This window comes from Talpa occidentalis, unplaced genomic scaffold, assembly GCF_014898055.3.
Source record: "Talpa occidentalis isolate TD23 unplaced genomic scaffold, MPIMG_talOcc4v2.1 talOcc4.7, whole genome shotgun sequence".
NCBI lineage: Eukaryota > Metazoa > Chordata > Mammalia > Eulipotyphla > Talpidae > Talpa > Talpa occidentalis.
This window is the reverse complement of record NW_023605083.1, coordinates 89,949,371-89,971,645: the sequence shown is the minus strand read 5'-3', so window position 1 is coordinate 89,971,645 and position 22,275 is coordinate 89,949,371. Positions and strand designations below refer to the sequence as shown.

Here is a 22,275-nt window from a genome sequence, read left to right as displayed (position 1 = left end):
CACGTCTTCTCTATTTTTCTTTATATCTTTCTGGAATTCCCATTCAATTTTAGGTATTTCTATGATGCCCTTCACAATATTTCATTTTCTACTTTACAGTTTATCAGATTTTCTGTCAATTTAGTTTGTTTCAAGACTTCATTTATCAATTTTCATTGGTATATTGCTTCTTGCTCATGTTTTACAGACCATTTCTCTAAGCATTTGAAATGTTTATTATGTGTCATGTTGCTAGGAATTTCAATGCGTAAAATCTTTATGGGACTGATCCTAGTCCCTACAGTTTCCACTGGTTCCAACTTGTGGAGTCTTGTTTACTGACCAAGAAATATTTAACTCTGAACATATACTTCTTGGAATTTCATCTGTGGGAAGTCTTTGTAGGTGAGCGAGGTTGGGATAACTGTGCTACCCTTTGTGAGTACTTCTACTGGGAAGCCCCTCTTCACGGCTCCAGATCTCACATATATTCTGGTGACATGCTTTTTCTCCAGCCTGCGGAAGCAGTAATGACCTTCCATTGGTTGCTCGTCCCTAGGAGCCCTAACATTCCTTGTTAGCGCACACAGCCTTACTTCACAAATATTCTTTTTTTTTAAAAAAAAGATTTATTTATTATACATACAGGAGCTGGGGTACAGGTCAGAGATGCTGGGGGGTGAGAGGCTTCACCAGAGACAGAGTGGGGAACAGGACAGGCAAATCTACCAAAATGCACTGCTGAAGGGAGCAGCGGGCAAGACAGGCGGGTTCTGCTGGACCATGTGTGTAGCTCCCTAGCAAGGGATCGAACTCATGCTGCAGTGGCTGTGGACAGCTCCATAACCCCTTGCGCCATCAGGGAGGCCCCATTTAAGACTTTATCTCCTTCTTTTCTTCCTGAGTTGTACATTTCCTCATTCCCTTCCCTTGTAAATAAACTTTTTGTGTGTGCCTGCAGTGTAAGTCCCTTTTAAGCACACAAGTGAGGACCCACAGTCAGGCAACCTGTTTTATATCAGGGTTGCCCTGTAACAGTTTGGCACCCAACATGGTTGACCAAGTTACACCTGTGGTTGACCAGCCCAAAGTAACTTTCCTTGCATTGTTCACCATAAGCGCACTAGGTCTGCAGGACAACAGTGTAATCTTTCTCAAGTCTTGGAAAGTCTGCTTTTATTCCTTGCGCACAGCTCTCTCTTTTGGGTGTGTTTTTGACCGAAACATGGCCTCAACCATGAGCTTACACAGTTTTATCCCTAGCTTGAGTTCTTTCAGTTTTTTCTGGCCTTGAGTTTAAGTAGACTTTTTCCATTAAATATTACCACCAGTTTTATAAATATAAATAATTTGATAAAACCTGATATATGGCATATGATTTAACTTCTGTATACATACATAGGTGGTTTATAGGCCATCCCTACTTTACAATCTGTGCTTCTGGGTGTTTTTTGGTAATGTGTATCAGTGCCATTTGCTACGTTCTTTGTTCTATGAGAGGTAGATGTTCTAATTCACATACTGAGAATGTGCAGCAACAAATTTGGGCACTTGATGTAACTATTAAGAGTATGAGGGATGAAAACCATACAGTTTTTGAGTCAGCTTTTAAAAGCATGCAGGACCAGTTACCGGCTGCCCTCCATAAACTGCATGTGGCAGAGGCTTGGCTGATGGCACAGAGAAGGGATAAACCTTCCCCTTCCCATGAGGACTGCCAGAGGGCAGAGTTAGAAGAGGAGGATTATCACATGTTAAATACCTTAAATACATCAGGACAGAGGTTTTTCTCCATGTGACAAGGCCCCTCCCTTGCAGACTCCTGAGGCTTCACAGCCTCCACTGCCCTCTAGGGAGGAAACTAAGATGGTGTCTCCTCCCCACGCTAGACTCAGCACCCATTTTGGCAGGAAGGGTCACCCTGAGGCAGGACAGTTTCCTCTCTGACAGATGCCGATGGGTGGTTTGAATGAACATGGGCGACCTGTTTGGCACTTTTGGCCACACCATCCCTTTAGCACCGTGGAGCTCCTGAATTGGAGAAGCTCTGTCCCCTTGTACTGACAGACTCTTAAGAGGATGGCAAACTTGTTTGCCTCTATCTTCCTCTCCCTCCGCCCTAACTGGGCAGATATACAGTCCATGCTACAAACTTTGCTGACTCTGGATGAGCAGAGAATGGTATTCAGGAAAGCCAGGGAGGAGGCTGACCATCTCCACGAACAGGACAGAGAATCCCCAGATCCAGAGATGGTTGTCCCAGTGGTGGATCCCGAGTGGGACCCCAACAATGGAGGAATGGCAATGTTAGAACTGTATAAAAAATGTTTACTGGTTGGACTGCAGCAGGGAATCCCCAAACAAAAAAATTTTAACAAAATATTACACTTGAACAAGGAGCTAATGAGGATCCATTGGAGTCCTTGAAAGAATTATTCAGACGTATCCCAACCACGTGGATGTAAACCCAGATGCCCCAGAAAATGCTTGCCTGATCACTATGGCATTCATCACACATGGTGCCCCAGACACATGGCTTATTCCAAACTTGCTTGGCATTATTTGGTAGCAACCAGAAAAGACCCACCAGAATCTGTAACAGAATGGAGGGTCATTGAAGATGGGTGGGCCCTGCAACGTTTGTGACCATTACTTAGAGACCAGCAGCGAAGCAGGAGGGACAAGGCCATATGCTGGTGCTCAGGTGGGGACACAGGTGCCTCAGGGGCTCAGGGCAGTGGCACCTGAGCCCGGATCAAGACGTGTCTCCATAGGAGGAGACATCTAAATTGGGACCTCGCCTCTATCCCCTGAGGCTCTGCCTCACCCTCTCCTGGCTCCGGGACCCACCTAGACTCCAGTTACAGCACAGACAACAGAACATACAGAAAATAGGAGTTCAACATAGAGAAGTGAAAAATCTGGTTTTGTTGCTATCACATATCATTCAAAGCCCCCAAGGTGTCCATTGTCATTGTCTCAGCCAGAAGTGGCCAGTGCCATGTCCCCTACCCTTCCTCTGGATGCCCAGGGAGGGTCACACCACATAGGCTCTGGGGGACGTCCTACCAGGTCCTCAAGTCAAGCTCCAGCAGGTCATTCCCTGAGGTGCTGTCACCCAGACAGCCTGGGTGCCTGGATAGCACCTGAGGGTATGGACATCACTGGCCAGCAGAGGGTCATCAGAGTCCATAACTTTACAATGAGAAGGCAACTCAGATGCCACTTGTTTAGAGATGAAGAAACTGGGACTCAAGAGAGATCAGGAGAGCCAGAACTCACAGCAGGTGTGCAGAGGTCACCTGCCAAGCTCTGCAGGAACCCCTCAGTGTCCTCCACTGTCCCTATTCCCCAAGAGATCCTTAATTATGTAAGGCTCGATGTCCATCAGGGCCTGGTAGAGGCGATCTTTGCAGGCCCGGTCCCAGGACCTGCTGAAGCTGAACAGCTTCCGCATCTGGCCCTGCTTGGTAGCCTCGGCCCTGATGATCTCATACTGCTCCTCACTCAGCACCTTCCCAAGCAGCCTGTCCAGGATGGGGTCCACTGATGTTACTCGAGCCACTAGCTGCGCTCGATACTGGTCCACGAAGTGTGTCGTCCTCGGTGCGCCTGGGGGTGATGGTGAGGCCACAGTGAATCAAGAGCAGTTCCCACTGCAGCCTGCCCTGGCCCCACTTCAAGCATCTCCATCACTTCCTCTGCACCCGGCCCTCTCCCATGATGCATCCAGCCACCATGAATATACCTCCACCCTCCCTCATGTCAGCATCCAGCCTAGCACTCTCCTTGAGCTGGGAGTGGAGCACAGTTACTGAGGAGGCACTGGGCTTCCGGTAGAGGTTCAGGCTCCATTGGCTGAGTAGGGACAGGAGGGGCCTGCCCACCCCACACCACTCTCCAGGGCCTGCCCCTGTGGGCTTGCAGGGTCTCTTCCCTCCCTCCAGAGCCACATGGTGTGCCCAGATCTGCCCCTGGCTCCCGTGTCTCTCACAGCTGACACTGACCTGTTAGGCCTGGAGGATCCAGTGCGGCTGCAGGTCTGAGGTCTCCTGAGGACACAGAGAAAAGCATTTGAACAGTGTGGGGTATTAGACCACATGATCCCCAGTCGTTACCCCTTCTGAGAGCCTGTGATTCTGATAATAAACTACAGACAGATTGTGATGGAATCTGGCATAAGGCTGGAAGGGATCTCAGAGATCATCTAGGTCAATCTTTTCTGTAGGCAAACGGGCAATGGAGGCCGAAATGTCAAAATGAGGGAGAAGGAGAGGGAGGAAGAGACAGAGACACATTGAGTAACAGTAATTTCTCTCACAATAGCCCTGACATGGTTTAATCCAGTCTCAGCCTAAATAGATCCCGGTGGAGAACTCACCATGTCCCTTACTTAATCTACTTGAGCTCTGGTATCTGAGCAGAAATTTACCCACTTGTCCTGGATGGACCTCTAGAATCTCCTAGATCAGATCCACTTTGTTCTGGATTTGCATGCCAGAACGAAAAGCTAAGATCAGGAAAAACTAATCTCATGGAAGTATTTGTACATTTCAATAGGAAAAATGACTTAGCCAACAACAAATTAACCGTCTTAAATATGACCTGCATTAGAAGGGGGAGGGACCCACATCCCTCATGTGGACGAGACCTGGGAGCTGACAGACCACACTCAGGATCACCTGATGCAGGGAGGGGCCTAGGGAGAGGGGAGCTCAGGTGTGGTGCTGGAGCACGGGGTTCATCTGGATGAAGGAGGGAGGGTGTCCCACATCCTCCACGATGACGGGTGGTCTCAGAATCCCCCTGACCAAGCCACAGACGGAGCATCTGCCGAGGAAGGAGACTGAATCTCAAAGAGTTTGACAACCAAGGGAAAGATGGACAGAGCCAGGGATGTCAGCTTCCTAAGAGGACATGCAAGGAAGCTGGGGTCATGTCCTTCATGCATCTAAGGGCTTTCCCTTGGGAAGGGACAGATTCTTCTGTCAGCTTCTGGGGACAGAGAAGACTGAGAGGAGGAGGAAACTATCTTACTGTGAGGGAGAACATCAGGGTGCTACTGTTTATTAAGGCCCACTGAACAAGACATGTGCAAAGATCACTGTGTCTAAGCTTTCAGCAGCCCTTAAGCAAGACAATCTGATCCTCATTTTACACAGGAGGCACCTGAGGCTCCAAGGGGTGAAGTAAATTTCCCAGGATCAGCCAGCAAGTAAGAGCCGGAGCGAGACTCAAACCCAGGCCTGCCCGGGGCTGGCTGGTTCACAGCTGTGGAGGCTCCCAAGCCAGGGCGGAGTCGAGTCACCCTCTTTCCTCCTCGCTGTGCTTGTGGGTGGCAGCGCAGGAGGCAGGTTCCCCACATTCCCACAGGTTGTCTCTACAAGGCCTGTTTAGGGGGTTTTGTGTCTTGGTGTTATTGGTGCTGGACCAAGAGATTGTGAAGTTTCTCCCAAATCTTGAAGGTTCTCTATTCAATTTCCTGTTTCTGCCTTGAAAATAGCTGAGTGACTCAGGTTAGAGCATTTGATGTTGCCAAAGTTGACTTAATCCATGCAACCCTGTATGTTGCTAATTCTCATTCTTTCATCTTATGTCCAAGCTATCACAGGAAACTGCCAAAGGCCTTGAGGATGTCAACAACTGTTAATTCAAGGACTGTGTGGGGACATGATGGTGTGTGGGATGGTCCATGGGGCTTAGATTCTGATTAACTGTAATTCACATTATTGCCATGCCTGTGCTACAGAACTAGAAAAACCAAATAACTTTTTAAGGCTCTTTCTTCTCCTTTGGAAACTGAAAATTTATTCTCTCTCGCTCTCTCTTTCTCTCTCTCTCTCTCTCTCTCACACACACACACACACACACACACACACACGTTGACTTTCTCCCACATCTGAGCCGTCTGGATTTGTCTTGATTTACCTGGTCTCACAAAGGCCTCCCACACCACAGTCCCATCTTCCTTGTTCTTTATTTGCAGCCGGACATTTGACTCCAAATGTCCAACGGAGATCTCACTGTAGACCTGGGTCTTCCTGGGGCTCCGATAGCAGAGCTCCAGTTCCTGAGTAGAGAAAGACCAGTTGTGTGAAAAGTCACTGTTCATCCTGCAGGTTGTCTTTCTGACACCTTCTTGATCCTACTCAGTCCTCTAGGGATACTCAGATGATCTGTCTCAAAATGAATTTCTAGGTTCACTCTGTACTTTTCCTAATTTTCCACAATTCCTGACTCAGAAGGATGATAAAATAGTTGGGTAACCCATGGATGAGTCAGGACTCATCCTGAACTGTAGTGACCACATCTCCCAGACCAGAGCCATGTTTCTCCATCTTTTCCAGATTATCGTTCCTTTATCACCTCCATCTTAAACCCCAAACCCTGACCTCTTTAATCTAAAGCATGTCTTTGGAATGAATTTGAAACTTGATCCAGTTTCCATCAGCAGAATATTTGCATTCATCCCTCTCCTACATCACATTCAAGACTGAAATCTTGATGCCCAACTCTTTCTCCAGCGGCTCCTTCTCCACTTTGCCTCAAACATAGGAAATGGCCTCATCACCCACTGATCACTCAGGTCCCTATTTAGGAATCATCTTAAAGCCTTCCTTTATCTCCCCACTTGCGGCTGATTCACAAAATCCTATTAGCTCTTTCTGCAGCACATACACTGAGTCTATCACCTTCTCTCCACCTCCACTACTGCTATGTCCTTAGTCAAACTCCCACCGCCTCCTGCCTGCAGCAGTGCAGATCCCTCTATTGGTCTCCACTTTTACTCTGCCCTCCTCTCATCCACTGCTTCCCAACAACCAGGAGCATTTTAACGGAGGGCTTGTATTTTCTTGTTTGTCATCTGTAAGGGCTTGTCTTGCACTTAGAGCAACACACGACCCAACATCAGGAGCGAGAGAGAGGATGGGTCCTGGGCAACCTGCGCCTCTTGTCTGACCCTCTTATCTCTTCCTCCTCCCTCATTACACCACCAAGCTCTTCCCTTACACTCCTTGGCCTCCTTCTTGTCATCTGAGAGATCGTCTTCCTCCCACATCTGTCCCTGTGCTCCAGAATGTCTCTGCTCAAGATGTCTCTGTGCCCAAACCTCTCTTAGCATCCAGGTCTCAACTCAAATGTTAACCTCCTTAGACTCCACTAAAAATAGTCCAAGACTCTGATGTGTTGTGGTTGTATTTTCATCTGTTTTGGTCAATTTTTAATTATTTACATAGGTTTCACCTGCCAGAATGTCAAATTCTCCAGGGCAGTGACTCGTCTGTCTTGCTCATTGAGCCACTTTGTCTCCGACAGCACCCGGCTGACACTGGGGCCTGCTGTGGGTCAGCTGAGCCAGGGCTCTTGACCCTGGGTGCTGCTGATGCAGCGAGAAATCCAAAGGCCTCATCCTTGCATTCATGTTTCCCAACTCAAGACATACAATTCACCTATGAGCAAAGCCCTCTCCCCATAAAGTCAATCCAGAGCAAATCTCCATTCCTTAGACCTTAAAACTTACTCAAACAAGGCCAAACCCTATAATAGTTTCGTTCTGACACCTTTGGCCTTGGGGCACCATGGCTCCCCATGCTGTGTGTTCTCTCAAGTCAACAAGTTCAGATCCAGCACATTTCCTGTGGTTATGGCTGAGGGCAGGGCCCCCTATAGCCCAGCCGCTCCCATGACTCCGAGTTAGACTCCATCATTGTCTCTGTTCCGCAGGTGACTCTCCCTCCCACGACTTTCTTCTCCCTCAATATCTCAAGAATTGTCCTCCAAACCCCACTCTCTGTCAGCCTCACCCCAGTACACCCTGTCCCTGGGGAGCTCTGAGACCTGCCCCACAGGTGTTTCCAAGCATGACCTCTGAGTCTAATGAGGGGGGAGCATGGGCTGCTCACCTGGGGCATTATCTCCATCTTCTTTGAACCAGACACGGTGAAGCGGGAGCCCAAATAGAGTTCGGCCTGTGGAGGCGGCTTGCGTATTTGCACAAACTGGGACTCTTTTTCTTCATCATCTATGGCCTAAGGGGCAAAGAGAACAGTGGTCGAGGGAGGAGGGGCTTCTGTCTTAGAGATCCTGCCCTTTGTTCTGAACATGGACTGAGTAAAGTGAGGAGGGGCTTCTGTGCGTTTGTGTGGGTGGAAGTGTCTATACCACCCCTGCCTCCCACACCCCATGCCCTGCCACACAGGAGCCCACACTCATCCTCTGCTGTGTTCAGGGTGGGAATCAGGTCACTGTAGAGAAGGTGAGGGTGGGGGAAGGTGACAGTCTGGGCAGGGAGCCCTCCCATCTTTTGACCTCTGGAAGGGCTGTCCAGAGTGCAGGATGGAGCAACAAACCCATGTAGAGACTTTAGGGAGACAGGACAGCAGTGTGTGTCTGAGCAGGATGATTCACCCATTTAGAGGCTCCTACTTGGCAGACACATTCTTATTCAGTGGACCCGTCCTGGGGGCTCTCTGGGTGTCTGCAGCATGAGCTGGCCTTTCTGGTCTGAGTATCACCTTCCGAATGGTGCAGTCATTTGGGATCAGGTAGAGATGGAAGTTGATTTCATTAGGACGGAGGTGATGGTAGAGCATCACAATGGAGTTGATGGAGATGAAATTCCTGGCAATTGGGAATATTCTCAGTAGAACTCCCATGGGGGAGAAGCTGGGGTTCTCCAGGACTGTGTAACACGCCTCCACCCTGGCCGGCTCCTCCAGCAGCATCCCCTCCTCTTTGAAGTGGGCCACATGGAACTGGGATATGTCCACATACTCGCCTGTCAGGAAAGGATGTGAGAGGTGAGAATGTGGTGCCCTCACTTTGCAGGCTTGGCAGAGGCGCGTGTCCCAGGATGCAGGCCTTCCTGTGTGACCCATCAGGTGAGGTAGCTTGTCTGGAACTGGGGTCTTTGGGAGCTGAGGGCAACACCACCTCTTGGGTAGAGCACCACAAGCAAACCCTGGACTAACATACATGGGACTAACCCCTAGTCCTGAAGCTGAAAATGAGCTTGGTGCCCTGGTGGCAGGTGCTGGGGACCATTTTGTAATCATGAAGATTTGGAGTGGTGCTGGTAGTTTGACTCCAGACAGGTGGAACAAGGAGGACACAAGGACAGTGGGGAAATGGAATGACCCAGTCATGTACACTTCAAACTCTTGTTTTGGGGAATGAACCCCCTCTTCTGTCCTCCACTATGATGTGACTCCTGGCAGGAAGGAGGATGCATCTCCCCCTGGGAAGCTGACCTCCCTGGTAGCTGTGACACAGGTGCATGACACCTGTGCTAAGTGGATGCTCCCAACTAGCACCTTGAGGGGTGAAGCACAGATGAAAAGACAGAGATGGTTTTGGCAGCAGCAGTGGAGTGAGGAGTCTGTGACCCCCATGGAAGGATAGTCCTGCAGTAACCGTTTCTGCAGCAGAGGTCTGTGAGTAGGTTTCCTGGAGTGAGCTTCCTTGTGTTCTTAGTTTCTCAGCTTTCTTTCTTACCATCAAGCCGGTCAGCCTTTCATTAAAAGCTTGTTGCCTTATCTTCCGTAAAGTCCCCAAGCTAGCCAATAATCACCCTATATATTCTTTTCTGCCTAATTCAACCAGAATTTATTTGATTACAAGAAATCTGACCAGGTGTGGGTAGGATGCCTCAGAGAGAGGTCCCATTTCATTGGCATTTATTTTCTGTCTTTCTTTTAAATCCCCACTTGTCAAACATTACTACTATTGCTTTACCCAGTCAATGTTTTGTTATATATTTCTCAGTATCTTTGTTAATGATTCTGTCTTAGAGGTCTTACTGTTCCTCTTACCTTCTCCTTTTGCTGAAAACAGTCTTTAGAATTTCCTTTAGTTAGGATTCATTTGTGAAAGATATCTTGTTTTAAAATGTCTATTTTGCCTTCTTCAAAAGCAAATTATGCCTTTAATTCTTTTTTTAAAAAGATTTATTCATTTATTTATTTAAGCACTGGGGTACAGTCAGAAGCAGGGGAGGGTGAGAGAATTCACCAGAGACAGAGCGGGGAACAGAACAGGCAGACCAACGAAATACACTGCTGAGGGGTGCAGCGGGCAGCAGGAGAGGTCTGTATGCCATGTGGGACCCTCGCTGGCGGCTGGGGACCAAACTGGCACTGCAGATTCGGGCAGCCCCGCAAGCCAGTGCTCAATCGCTGCACCACCGGGGAGGCCCTATGCCTTTAATTCTTGATGACAATTATTTTTTAGCACAATGATGATATTTCATTGTCTTCTGACTTCCATTGTTTTCAAATAAAAATCAGCTGTCAGTACAATTGAAGTACTACTAGATAATTTCTGACTGCTGGAAGATTTCCTTTGATTTGAAATTTTTTAGTTTCAATATAATGGATGTATTAGTGATCTCTCTCTGTCTCAATCTTGTTTTTTTATTTTCTCATTCTAACAAGTCACATAGCTAGAATTTTAGAATTCTAGAAATTTCCTTGAATATTACATCTTCTCCATTTTTCCTTATATCTTTCTGGAATTCCCATTCAATCTGTTAGGTAGTTTTATGATATCCTTCACAATATTTCATCTTCTAGTTTATAGTTTATCATATTTTCTGTCAATTTAGTTTGTTTCAAAACTAAATTTATTAGTTTTCATTGATATGTTGCTTCTAGGTCATATTTTAAAGACCGTTTCTTTAAACATTTGAAATGTTTATTATGTGTCATATTTCTAGAAATTTCAGTGTCTAAAATCTTTATGGGACTGTTTCTATCCCTACAGTTTCCACTGGTCCCCACTTGTGGAGTCTTGTTTACTGATCAAGAAATATTTCACTCTAAGCATATACTTCTTGGAATTTTATCTGTGGGAAGTCTTTGTAGGTGAGAGAGGTTGGGATAACTATGCTACCCTTTGTAAGTACTTCTACTGGGAAGCCCCTCTTTCATGGCTCTAGATGACAAATGTATTTTGGTGACACGGTTTTTCTCCCAGTCTGTGGGAGTAGTAATAATCTTCCATTGGTTGCTCATCCCTAGGAACCCTAACATTCCTGTTAGCTCATGTAGCCTTACTTTGCAAATAGTCTTGTTTTTGAAAATCTCTTGAAAAATCTCAACTGAGTGTATCATTTTTTCCTGTGTGGTAGCCTGATTGACACAACTTATATAAAAGCGATACTAGGTGTTATTTTTGTTGTGGAGACTAGTTCTATTTAGGAAAACTTTCCAGTAATTATGGTGCTGGGAGAAAAGAATGTTTCAAAAAATATAGGTCAGAGCATAATGGAATGAGGAAAAAGCTGTCTCCACTTTCATTAGCCTCATTCAGTCTCTGTAAGGAAGCCACCTTCCCCAGGACATCTCCATCAGAAGTCCCTTGCTAGCCTTTTATTACCCCCACCACCTTCCTCCACCCTCTCTCTGCTTACCTTGGAGGGACACAAAGTGAGGCAGATACACAGCTGCCACGGCTCCTGGCTCAGCCTTGATGTCAAACAGAGGGCCTGCCACTGTCAGGTTTTCCTCAGGGTCAATCATATCCAGGAATGGGTCCCAGGAACAGAATTCAATCTCGATGGTCACTGGCCTTCTCACCACAAAGTGGAGATCTGTGTTGGGCCAGTGGTAGGAGCCGGCCGTGGGGAAGTGAACTCTGGGAAGAGTGAGGAGAGGTAGACCCTGAATCACTCGACACAAATTCATGAGCCCCTGCTGGATGCCAGATCCCTTGCAGGGCGCAACAGATGCGGCTGTGTGCCTGCAGGTTGGAATCAGATGTGTACGAGTGTGAGCCCAGTCTCCTGTGCACTAGGCTCACAGTGAATCTCTGAGCAAGTCATCACACCTCTTTCTCCTCATTTTTCTCATCTGTAAACAGGGACTACAATGACATCTCTCAGCATCTACTCAGAGTTGTGTAATGAGTGACAGTGTCATGGGGACACCTTAATCTATGCCTGGAGTGATTAGTTGTTTCTCCATTGATGATAATGATGATAAAACAGGAAAGTGTTCTTGTCTTTAAGGGGATCATTTGTCAAGAATAACAATCAACATGCTAATATCAATGATAAACACTTGAGGATGGAAACAATTTATGGAGCTTCTAAATGTGGCAATGGTGTGGTCCCTGGATGCCAATTTCTGTAGTGTTAGTTGGGAATGACATTACTTTTCAGCTGAGAAAATCGGTGCCACTGACTTCGCATTTGTCAAGGACAATGTATTATGTGAGAAACCATAATCATGACTGTAGACATTTATTCCTTGTGACTGGGAACCCTTAGGGGACAGTATTGCATTTTCACCTCTGGGTTCCCTGTTACTAGTTTGGTAGCGAGCACATAGTGGATATTAATAAAACGGGAGCATATAATGAAACTATATTAAATGAGATTTAATAGCCACAACAAACCAAACAGAATGTGTCTGCTTTGGAGCCTGTTGAGCAAACCACCTGCAGGACAAACTATAGACAACTGAGTACATTTGAATATATACTGGCTATCATGAAAGACTTATTGTAAACTTTGTGGGTGTGGCAATGGCACTGTGTTTTGGCATAAAAAGTATTTGTATTTTTAAAAAGTGCATCATAAATATTTAAGAATTAAAACCACCTGCTCTCATAGATTTGAAATACTGTACAATGACAAAAAAGTGGGTAAGTCAACATTTGAAACAAATTTGACACATCAGTTATGGAAGCTGGGTTATGAGTAAATGTCAGAGTCTAGTCTATACTAGGTTTTGTTTGGAATTAAAAAAAATATTTATTTTATTTATTTATACATAAGAACTGGGGTGTAAGCATGAGGTGTGTGTATGTGGTGGGGGAGGCAGGGCGTGAGAGGAATCACCAGAGACAGTGTAGGGAGCAGAACAGGCAGATCCATTGAAATACACTGCTGAGAAGGGCCTCCCCCATGGCGCAGTGGTTGAGTGCTGGGCTGCGAAGCTGCCTGCAGCCTCTGCAGCACCAGTTTGATCCCCAGCTGCCGGCAAGGGTCCCATATGGTGCGCAGACCTCTCCTGCCACCCGCTGCTCCCCTCAGCAGTGTACTTCGGTCCTTCTGCCTGCTCTGCTCCCCGCTCTGGCTCTGGTGAATTCTCTCACCCTCCCGCGCTTCTGACTGTACCCAGTGCTTGCATCAATAAATAAATAAATCTTAAAAAAAAAAAAAAGAAATACACTGCCGAGGGGAGCAGCAGGTGAGACAGGAGAGGTCTGCTGTGCATGTGGGTCACCTTCTTGGTAGGGGAACAAACTCGTGCTGCAGTGGCTGCTGATACCTTCATTGTGCTGAGACTTAACCTCTTGCGCCACCAAGGAGCCTCCTGGTTTTGAATTTTTATAACAGACCTCTTTTTGCATAATTATAGTAATCACCCAGTATCTCAACCTATTGCTTATCTGGTGACTTGTTAGTGGAGAGGATTCCCTGGGACAGTGTGGGGACCCAGTGTGGGGTGCTGGGGGTCACAGAGCCAGACAGAGCCAGGCAGAGCACCCTCACCCCCTCCTCACTCACCGGTACATGCTCTTTTCTTGGTCAATCACCTCGATAGCAACATGTCCTGTGGGGCCCAAGAACTCATCTTTGGTCATCAGAGTCTCCATGTTCAGATCCCCTAAAGGGGCAAGAGAAGACAAATAGGATTCTACTTGTGCTACTTGACTGGGGCTTCCCTCTGGGATAGGCATGACAGTGGTCAATGCGAGGATCTCCTGTCTGCTGTCCTGTCGCCCAAGAGCTGGAACCTGGAGGGGCCCCACGCAAATCTGGTTTGCTGGACCATGGCAGGGAGTGTGCTGCAGACTCCACTCCTGCCCATGAAGCGCCTGCTGAGGAGACCTGACCCCACTGCCCTCTGATCCAGCTTTGCCCCCTCTCCCCTTTCCCCCTGGTCCTTAAGGGCTGCTCTCCTCAACATGCTCCAGGCTGGCAGCTTATGAGATGAATAGTACTCTAAAAGTGAATTATCAGACACAGTGAAGTGATTCCAAGACCTCAGAAGCCCCGAGTGGGCCTTGGGAGGTGGGTCCTGGTTCAGAATCTGAGACGGGACAGATGTTTAGGAGAGGAGCTTCTACCAAAGCTGGGGGAGATGAAAGCAGAAACCCACCTGGTGGGAGCAGTGGAAGAGCTTGCAAAGGGCAGGGCTCTTGTAGGAGAGTGTCCTGTCCCGCCCCACACCAGAGAAGGGGGAATGTTGAGAATGAACTTCCTCTTCTGCTGCCCCTCTACCACCCCATGAGGCTCCTTCAAACTCTCTGATTCTGGTCCCTGCTGCTCGAGGGCAGATGCGTTATCACTCATGTCTCCTCCTCTGGGGTTCTCCTCAGGGGTCGTCACACTTGGCTTCCTGGACACAGAGTTGTTCCCTCTCTCTGGGGTCTGGGAGGAAGCTGGACTGTCTCCACACCCTGCTTCAAGCCACTCATCCACATTTGAATTCTTCATCCCTCCCTGTCTCCTGTACTCCATGTCTCTATGAAACTTTCCCCCATTAACCCACCTACCCTCACCAAAACTGGGGTGTCATCTAACTCTTCCCTCACACATGCTTCTTTCTGTTCCTTTCTCTCACCTGCTCAGCCTCCACCCTAATCCCAGAGCCTGGCCTCTTTGCTGGAACCACTGTAGAGTTACTCGCTCTTGTCCTTCTCAGTCCTTCGTCCTAAGCATGGGCCTGGCCCATCATATCACTGCTGAATCCCTGATATATTTCTCCATTGTTCTGGTTAAAAATGAAAGTATTTTTTGTGCTAAGATTTAATTTAATTTATCTTTTTTATTTTACATGTATTTTATATCATTCTGCCTTTTTGTACAATGTATGCTTTCTACTCTCAGGTGTAAAAACTGTGAATTTCCAAACACCAATTCACTTGTGCACTATCGCCATAGTCTCCCTTGTGCTTTTTTCTCTCCAGTTTTGATGGCTCTCCCTCCCCATCACCTGCAGAATGTTTCTGATTTATAGTTGTTTTTTTAATTTATTAGTGGATTCTAGTCTATACTAGGTCTTGTTTGGAATTGATACCTTGTATAGTTCCCCTACATTCCTCCTATAAGTGAAACCCTCCAATATTTTTTTTTCAGGCTTATTTCATTGAGCACAATCCTTTCCAGCTCTGTCCACGTTGCCGCAAATGGCATGGGTTTATCTTTTTTTTTTTAATTGCCACTAATATTCCATTGTGTATATATACCATATCTTCCTGATCTAGTCATCTATTTGGGGGCATTTGGGTTGTTTCCATATCTTACCTATTGAGAATAGAGCTGCAATAAAATAGGGGGTCCGGGTATCCTTTAGAATTAATGTTTTTCTGTCCTTTGGGTAGATTCCCAGGAGTGCAATGGTTGGGTCATATAGTAGCTCCAAATAAATGAAAGTTTTTAATATGAATCAAAAGTCCCTATTGTGCTTCTGCTTCCCACACCTGTGCCCTCCTCCAGTTCACATACCTCTAGATGCATGATTGCAAACTTGTTTTAAAAATCAACTGGAGGACAGAAAAACTACAAAATAATAAACCAGTTTCATAAAGTAGCAGGATACAAAATGAGCACAAAAACCAGTAGCCTTCCTATTGCAAAAAATCAACCTGAAGAAGAAGAAATTAAGAAAACCATTCCATTTACTATTGAAGCAAAAAATTAAATAGCTTGGAATAAACTTAACCAAGGAGGTGAGTGACCTATGCAAAGAAAATTATAAAACTTTGTTAAAAGAAACAGGAGAAAACACAAACAAATGGAAAGACATCCCCTGCTCATGAATTGGAAGAATTAACATTATTAAAATGGCCATCCTACCAAAAGCAATTTACAGATTCAATGCAATCCTGATAAAAAAAAAACTCAATGACATTCTTCAAACAAATAGAACAAATATTGCTGAAATTCATTATGGAGCCAAAAGAAACCTGAAGTAGTCAAAACTCTCCTGACTAAAAAGAAGGAGAATGGAGCTATCATACTCCCAAACTTCAAACTATTCTACAAATCCATAGTAATTAAAACAGTGTGGTACTGAAACAAAAACAGACACACAAACCAATGGAATAATGTAGAAAACCCAGAAATAAAGTCACACATATATAGACAACTAATCTTTGACAAAGGAACAAAGAATATGCAATGAAACAAGGAAAGTTTGTTCAATAAATGGTGATGGGAAAACTGGACCACCATATGCCAAAGAATGAAACTAGACTACTACCTCAAAAATCAATTCAAAATGGATAAACGAATTGCAATAAGCTCTGAAACCATAACATTACATGACATATATCTATGTAACATCTTTAAAGACTCATTCCTCAAAGCAAGGAAAGTGAAGGAAAAGTTAAATATCTGGGATCACATCAAACTAATAAGTTTCTGTACATTAAAAGAGACATTAACCAAAACAAAGAGACATCCTATGGATTGGGAGAAAATTTTTGCACCCATACAACTTATAAAAGACAGATCACAAAATTTACGAAGTACTCACACTACTCAACAAAAACAAAGTAAACCATCCAGTCAAAAACTGAGGAGAAGAGCTAAAAAGACACTTTTCCAAAGAGGAAAAGCAAATGGTCAACAGGCATATGAAAATATGTTCAACATACCTCATTATCAGGGAAATGCAAATCAAAACCACAATGAGATACCACTTTACACCAGTGAGAATGGCACATATTAAAATAACTAGCAACAACAAATGTTGGTGAGGATGTGGAGTAAAGGAACTTTTCTATACTGCTGGTGGGAGTGCAAACTGGTCCAATCACTATGGAAAGCTGTCTGGAGGTTCCTCAGTCTACTAAAAATGGAGCTTCCATATGATCCAGCAATTTCACTCCTACATATCTACCCAAAGGTGCAAAGTCAGCAGTAATTAACAAAAACATTAATTCAAAAGGACACATTTACCCATATGTTTATTGCAGCACTATTTACAATAAATAAGGACACATTTACCCATATGTTTATTGCAGCACTATTTACAATAAATAAGTTATAGAAACAACCCAAATGCCCTAAAATAGATGGCTGGATCAAGAAGATGTGGTATATATCCACAATGGAATATTATTCAGCAATCAAAAAAGATAAACGTATGCCATTCGTAGCAACATGGGTGGAGCTGTAAGGGATTATGCACAATGAAATAAGTTAGAAGGAAAAAGAGTAATATCGATGGTTTCACTTATAAGAGGAATGTGGGGGAACTAAATAAGGGATCAGGGAAAAATAATCACAGGAAAAATAATATCAGGAAAAATAATAACAATAAAAGCGCAACAAAACAAAAATAAACACACAATATATATTAAAGACATTCTGCCACGGAGTGGGAAGAGGAGGGATCAAAAAGAGTGCAGGAAAAGCACAAGGGACTTTGGTGATGGTGCACGTGTGAATTGGTGGTGGAAATTCTATAGGGACTACAGGGCCTCCCAGGTGGTGCAGGCAGTTGAGCACCACACTGTAAAGCTGTCCAAAGCCTCTGCAGTGTGTGTTGGATTCCCAGCTGCTGGCGAGAATACCACATGGCGCAGCAGACCTCTCTTGTCTCACCCGCTGCTCCCCTCAGCAGTGTATTTCGTCAGTCTGCCTGTTCTGCCCCCCACTCTGTCTCTGGTGCATCCTCTCACCCTCCTGCGCATCTGGACTGTACCCTGGTTCTTGTATAAAAATAAATAAATCTTATAAAAAAATAAATTCTATAGGGACTACAAATGAGAAAAGAAAGCAAACATTGTACCAAAATGAACAATTATGTAAAATATAAATAAATAAATAAATAAATAAATAAATTAATTAATTAAAAAAATACTCCTGAAAAATAAATAGGTCAAAGAAGATATGACATGAGAAAAAAAAAATCATGAAATGAATGAAAGTGGAAACACAACACACCAAAACATGTGGAAGGCAGCAAAAGCAAGGATGATTGGGGGGGCTGCTTACACTAATATATGTGTGCATTAAGATAAAAGAATGATATATGTAACCTAACTTTATACCTAAGGATCTAGAAAATGAATGAACCAAGGTGCAAAGTCAGCAGCAATTAAAAGAGTAGGTGTCTAAAATAGACACATAGACAAATGAAACAGAATTGAGAGCCCAGAAATAAACTCTTGCCTATATGATCAACTGAAATTTAATAAGAGAGCCGAGAATAATAATGGCAAAAATTTAATTTCTTAAATTAGTTTTGCTGGGAAAACTATCAATAGATGTCTACATGCAAAAGAATGAAATTGGCACCTTACCTTACACTGCTCACATCCTTGACAGCTGAGTTTTCTCTTTACACAGAGCAAGTGCCTGCTCTTTACTTAAGCAAGTGGCTTAAGCTTTGATTGCCTCAGTGTCCACTACAAAGAGGCATCTAGTTCAAACAAGACTATTTTGAATAAGCACATTTCCTGACACACAACCAGATAAAGAGCTGTGGAACTTCTGCATAGAGCTTCCTTTGTTTTAGAGATCTTAGCTGAGTTCATTAACTGGCCATTTGAGTCACTTTCTTTTTCACTTTTGATTCTTTCAATTTCTTCTCTTATGTTTTCAATTAAGCAATAAAAAGAGATCATGAAAGACTGGGTCCCTACCTCAACCACACTAAAAGCAGAATCCAGGCCTGATATCTCTCTGTCTCTCTCCCTCTCTCCCCTACCCCCTCTCCTTGTGGCCTCATTATGTAGCCCCAGGTGTGGTGTGCAAATTCCAAGGATTGTAGAGTAATAAATCTTTATTTTTCCAAGGTTTCCTGGTGGTTACTGCTGAAGGGTGTCTTGCCATTTGTATTGGTTGTTGATTAAGTGGAAGATGGCACAAAACACAATTAAAAATGGATTAACAACTCAAATGGGATATCTGAAACCATAACAATCCTAGAAGAAAACAGAGAGAAACATTTCCTTGACTTTGGTCCTGCCAATGTTTTTGTCTATGGCAAAAGTGACCGAACTAAAAATAAAGAAGTAGGACTATATCCAAAGGAAAACTACTGTGCAGTAAAGGAAGTGATCAACAAAATGAGAGGACAACCCATGGCGTAGGCAAAAATTTTGCAAATTACATGCCAGAGAAGGAGTTCATATCCAAAATGTATAAAAAATAAAAATCAATAATCCAATTAAAATTTGATAACAGATTTGAAGAGACATTTTCTAAAAGTCAATATGCAAATGATCAAGTTCACAAAAAGGGCTCAGTATCACTTATATCAGATAAATGCAAATCAAAAGTGGAAGTGAGAGACCATGTCACACTGGTCTGCAAGGTTATGACCAAAGTCAAGAGGTAGCAATGGTGAGCGGCGGGGAGGAGGGAACGGGGTGGGGATCTCTCAAAGCAGCAGCGGGTGCAGGAGACATCCCTGCCCAGGAACGTGGATCTGGGTTCCATGGCTCTGTCTCCCAGGGCTTGTGTCTCCAAGAGAGCGCAGGTGACACCCCTGAAGCCTTTGCAGTCCCCTCCCCCAACCTCTCCTGGTGCTCACAGGAAAACAACACTCAGACAGACACTGCTGGACAAATACCCTGATCTGGGACCCAGGATATGCACACCCTGTCCTGGGTCTGTCTCCGCCTACCTGTGTGAGTTTCAATGCCTCTCTGAGCCTCAGGTCTCCCTGTCTCATAAAGAGCCTCTGCCCCCTGGGGCTGCTGGAGCAACAGCAGCACAGCAGCAGCAGCAGCAGCAGCAGCATCTGGCTCCTGTGTACTGAGCACCTGCTTGATGTTAGGTATGTGCCGAGTGTTTACCGTGGGGTCTCTTCACCCTCACACAGTCCACAGCGCAGGCTCCTGCTCTCCCATGTCACAGATGGGGACCCTGAGGTGGAGCAGGGAAGGGGGAGATCCAGGAGGCCAGGCTAGAGTCTCCCTGGGAGCTGACAGGACACTTACCCCCTCCCTCCCAGGGCCCCTCTGAATGTCAGCCTCCTCTTCTCTTGGCTCTGAGCACCCCTCTCGGGCAGGTGAGGGCACATGAGGTGCTGGGTATGCACTTGGCAGAGGAGGGGTCCTGTAAGTGCTGCCTCCTCTGGTCCCAGATCCACCCTTTATAGGGGACCCCAGTCACTGACTAGAAGAAGGTCTAGGAGGGTTCAGGGGTGGGCCCGAGGCGGTAGAGGTGGTGGGGGGAGAGAAGATTGACCACAGACAGAGGGCACTTTGTCTACTCACTTGATGGAGAAGCCTTATCTACTGGGGCACGAGCCGGCAGCAACAAGGGTGCCTCTGGGTCATATGTCCCACTCCTTTGGGACAAGTGTGAGGTCGGCTGCTCCTGGTCTTCACAGTCCACAAAAACCTTAGCTGGATCAGGGACATTCACTGTGGAGGAGGGGAGGGGGTACCATTGAGGAACATGACGCAGGCAGGGAACTGTGTCCCCATGGTCCCACCATCTCCCAACGCAAGCCTCCACTGGGATCATTCCTCTCCTGGGGAAGCTCCTACCCAGCACTCACTCAGAGCCCAGCTTCTCACACCCCAGGGAACCTGCTAGTAGGTGGTGTTGGGGAAGGAAGGAGAAGGGAGGAGTAGAAAAGCCATAGTAAGGAGGAGCCCTGGGGAGTGGGAGACACTGGACAAGGTCAGGAGACCTGGGGTCCAGGAGAGAGAGGTGGGGCTTATTCAGGATCCCTGATGGAATGGGAGCATGAGGAGGGTGGGGGTGATACTCACTGTTCTGTGTCCTCTGAGTCTTCCCTCTCCTGGACCTGGACTCTGGGGTCTTAGCCTGGAGCTTTGATGCTGACAGAAGGTGGGGGTTTCAGGGGATCGAGCTCAGAGTATCCACCTCCAGGTCTCCTCAGACCTCTCCTGGCCCTGGGACACCAACTGAGAAGAACAGGCCTCAAGCAGCAGAGCAGGAAGTCACTGAAAGGAAATCACACTGGCGTGTCGCCAGGGGAGGGGAGGAGTCAGGGCAGTCCTGCTAAGGGCAAAGATTTGGAACAGGACATCCACAAAATCCACCTCCACAGGCAGGCCAGATTCGTGGAATTGGGGTACTCACCATGCTGGGCAGGGAGCCCTGAAGCATACAGGTGCAGATGACTTCAGAGTGGTGCCCCACCAACCCCCACCCCGCAACATGCATGTAGAGCTGGGTGTGGGCTTTCTAGGGAGGTGGGTGTGGGGTGCAATGCAGCTCTCAAAATGAAACTACTGCCGACCCAGGGAACATTGTTCCAGCCATGCCTGGTTTTCAGGGTTTCCTGAGCCCCATTGCAAATCCTGTGAAATATGAGGGTCACTGAGGTATATATTCCAGGCCAGGTCTGCTTTGCAGGCAGCGCAGGGCTCAGCAAATCAACATTCCCATGTGAAGCAGAGCTGGGGAAAGCGGGTGCCAGAGTGACATCCCCTGGCCCTTTCCTGTTGAGGAATCGTTTCTGGAGGTGCCTGGCTTGACCTGGGCTGGAGGGGCCAGGCCTGAGTTGCTGTAGCTCAGACTTGCTTGGACACTGACTCCTTGGGTAACTGATTCATTGCCTTGGACCTCAGTTTTCTCACCTGTTAAAGGGGCCCTCTTAAGTCATCCAAGAGGTTCAAATTAAGCAAAAGCTCATAGTAAGCTTTCAACATTTTATATAATGATTATATCTATTTTCAAAGGACAACACACACTGGAGGACATTCTGACAGCAGATTCACCAGGAGCTGGAAGTGCTGCCCTAAAGGAGGGATGATGTCAGGAAGATTAATTTGAGGCTCCATGGGGGACCCTATGACTCCATGTATAGAGAAGTTTATTCTGGAAGAGGGGTTTTGATGCAGTTACAAATGACCAGTCTCTCAGATACTTTAACAAGTTTGTCTTTCTGTTATTTCTTGCAATTTCCCCCTTGCTTGCCAGGTTTGTCTTCCTGCATTCCAAGGAAAACGAGTTAAAAAGCAGTTGTTGAAGAAAGCAAGCTGGTAGCCACCCTTCTCTGTGCTTGCACCGTCACCCTACCCTTTGCAGACCGGCCCATCTCCCCTTTTTTCCCTGTGTATAAATAACGCTGCACTCTGCCAAACAGCAGGATGGCGGTCTTTCAGACACAAGCTGCTGCCCTCCTCATTTGTCGACAAATTAAACCACTTTCCTTTCCTCAAACTCTGTTTCCTTTTATTGGCTGAGGGAAACTGAGGCTGGCATTTGGTATCAGTTTGGGTTTTTTTCTCCTGACACCAGGTTTCTGGGACACCAGCTGTTATCCTACAACTCACTTCAACACAGGACCCAGGGCTCAAGGGCTTAATCCCGTACTGCAGGACTACTCCCTACTTCAGATGGCAGTT

General features: G+C 46.0%; 1 protein-coding gene across 2 annotated transcripts; it reads right to left on the bottom strand.

Moving 5' to 3' along the window:
* Nucleotides 1-626: 626 nt before the first annotated feature.
* CARD8 (caspase recruitment domain family member 8) lies at nt 627-20,866 on the bottom strand. Of its 2 annotated transcripts, XM_037494016.2 has the most exons (9): nt 20,671-20,866; nt 20,167-20,316; nt 13,493-13,592; nt 11,390-11,613; nt 8,496-8,758; nt 7,884-8,009; nt 5,908-6,049; nt 3,987-4,031; nt 627-3,591 (listed from the first exon to the last, which is right to left on the bottom strand). In XM_037494016.2, coding segments are annotated over exons 1-9 (1,338 nt in total). In that variant the 5' UTR covers nt 20,672-20,866; the 3' UTR covers nt 627-3,304. The 2 variants fall into 2 exon arrangements, with proteins under 2 accessions (XP_037349913.1, XP_054545175.1); XM_054689200.1 differs by lacking the exons at nt 20,167-20,316; nt 20,671-20,866 and adding an exon at nt 18,244-18,365.
* Between the last annotated feature and the right edge of the window lie 1,409 nt (nt 20,867-22,275).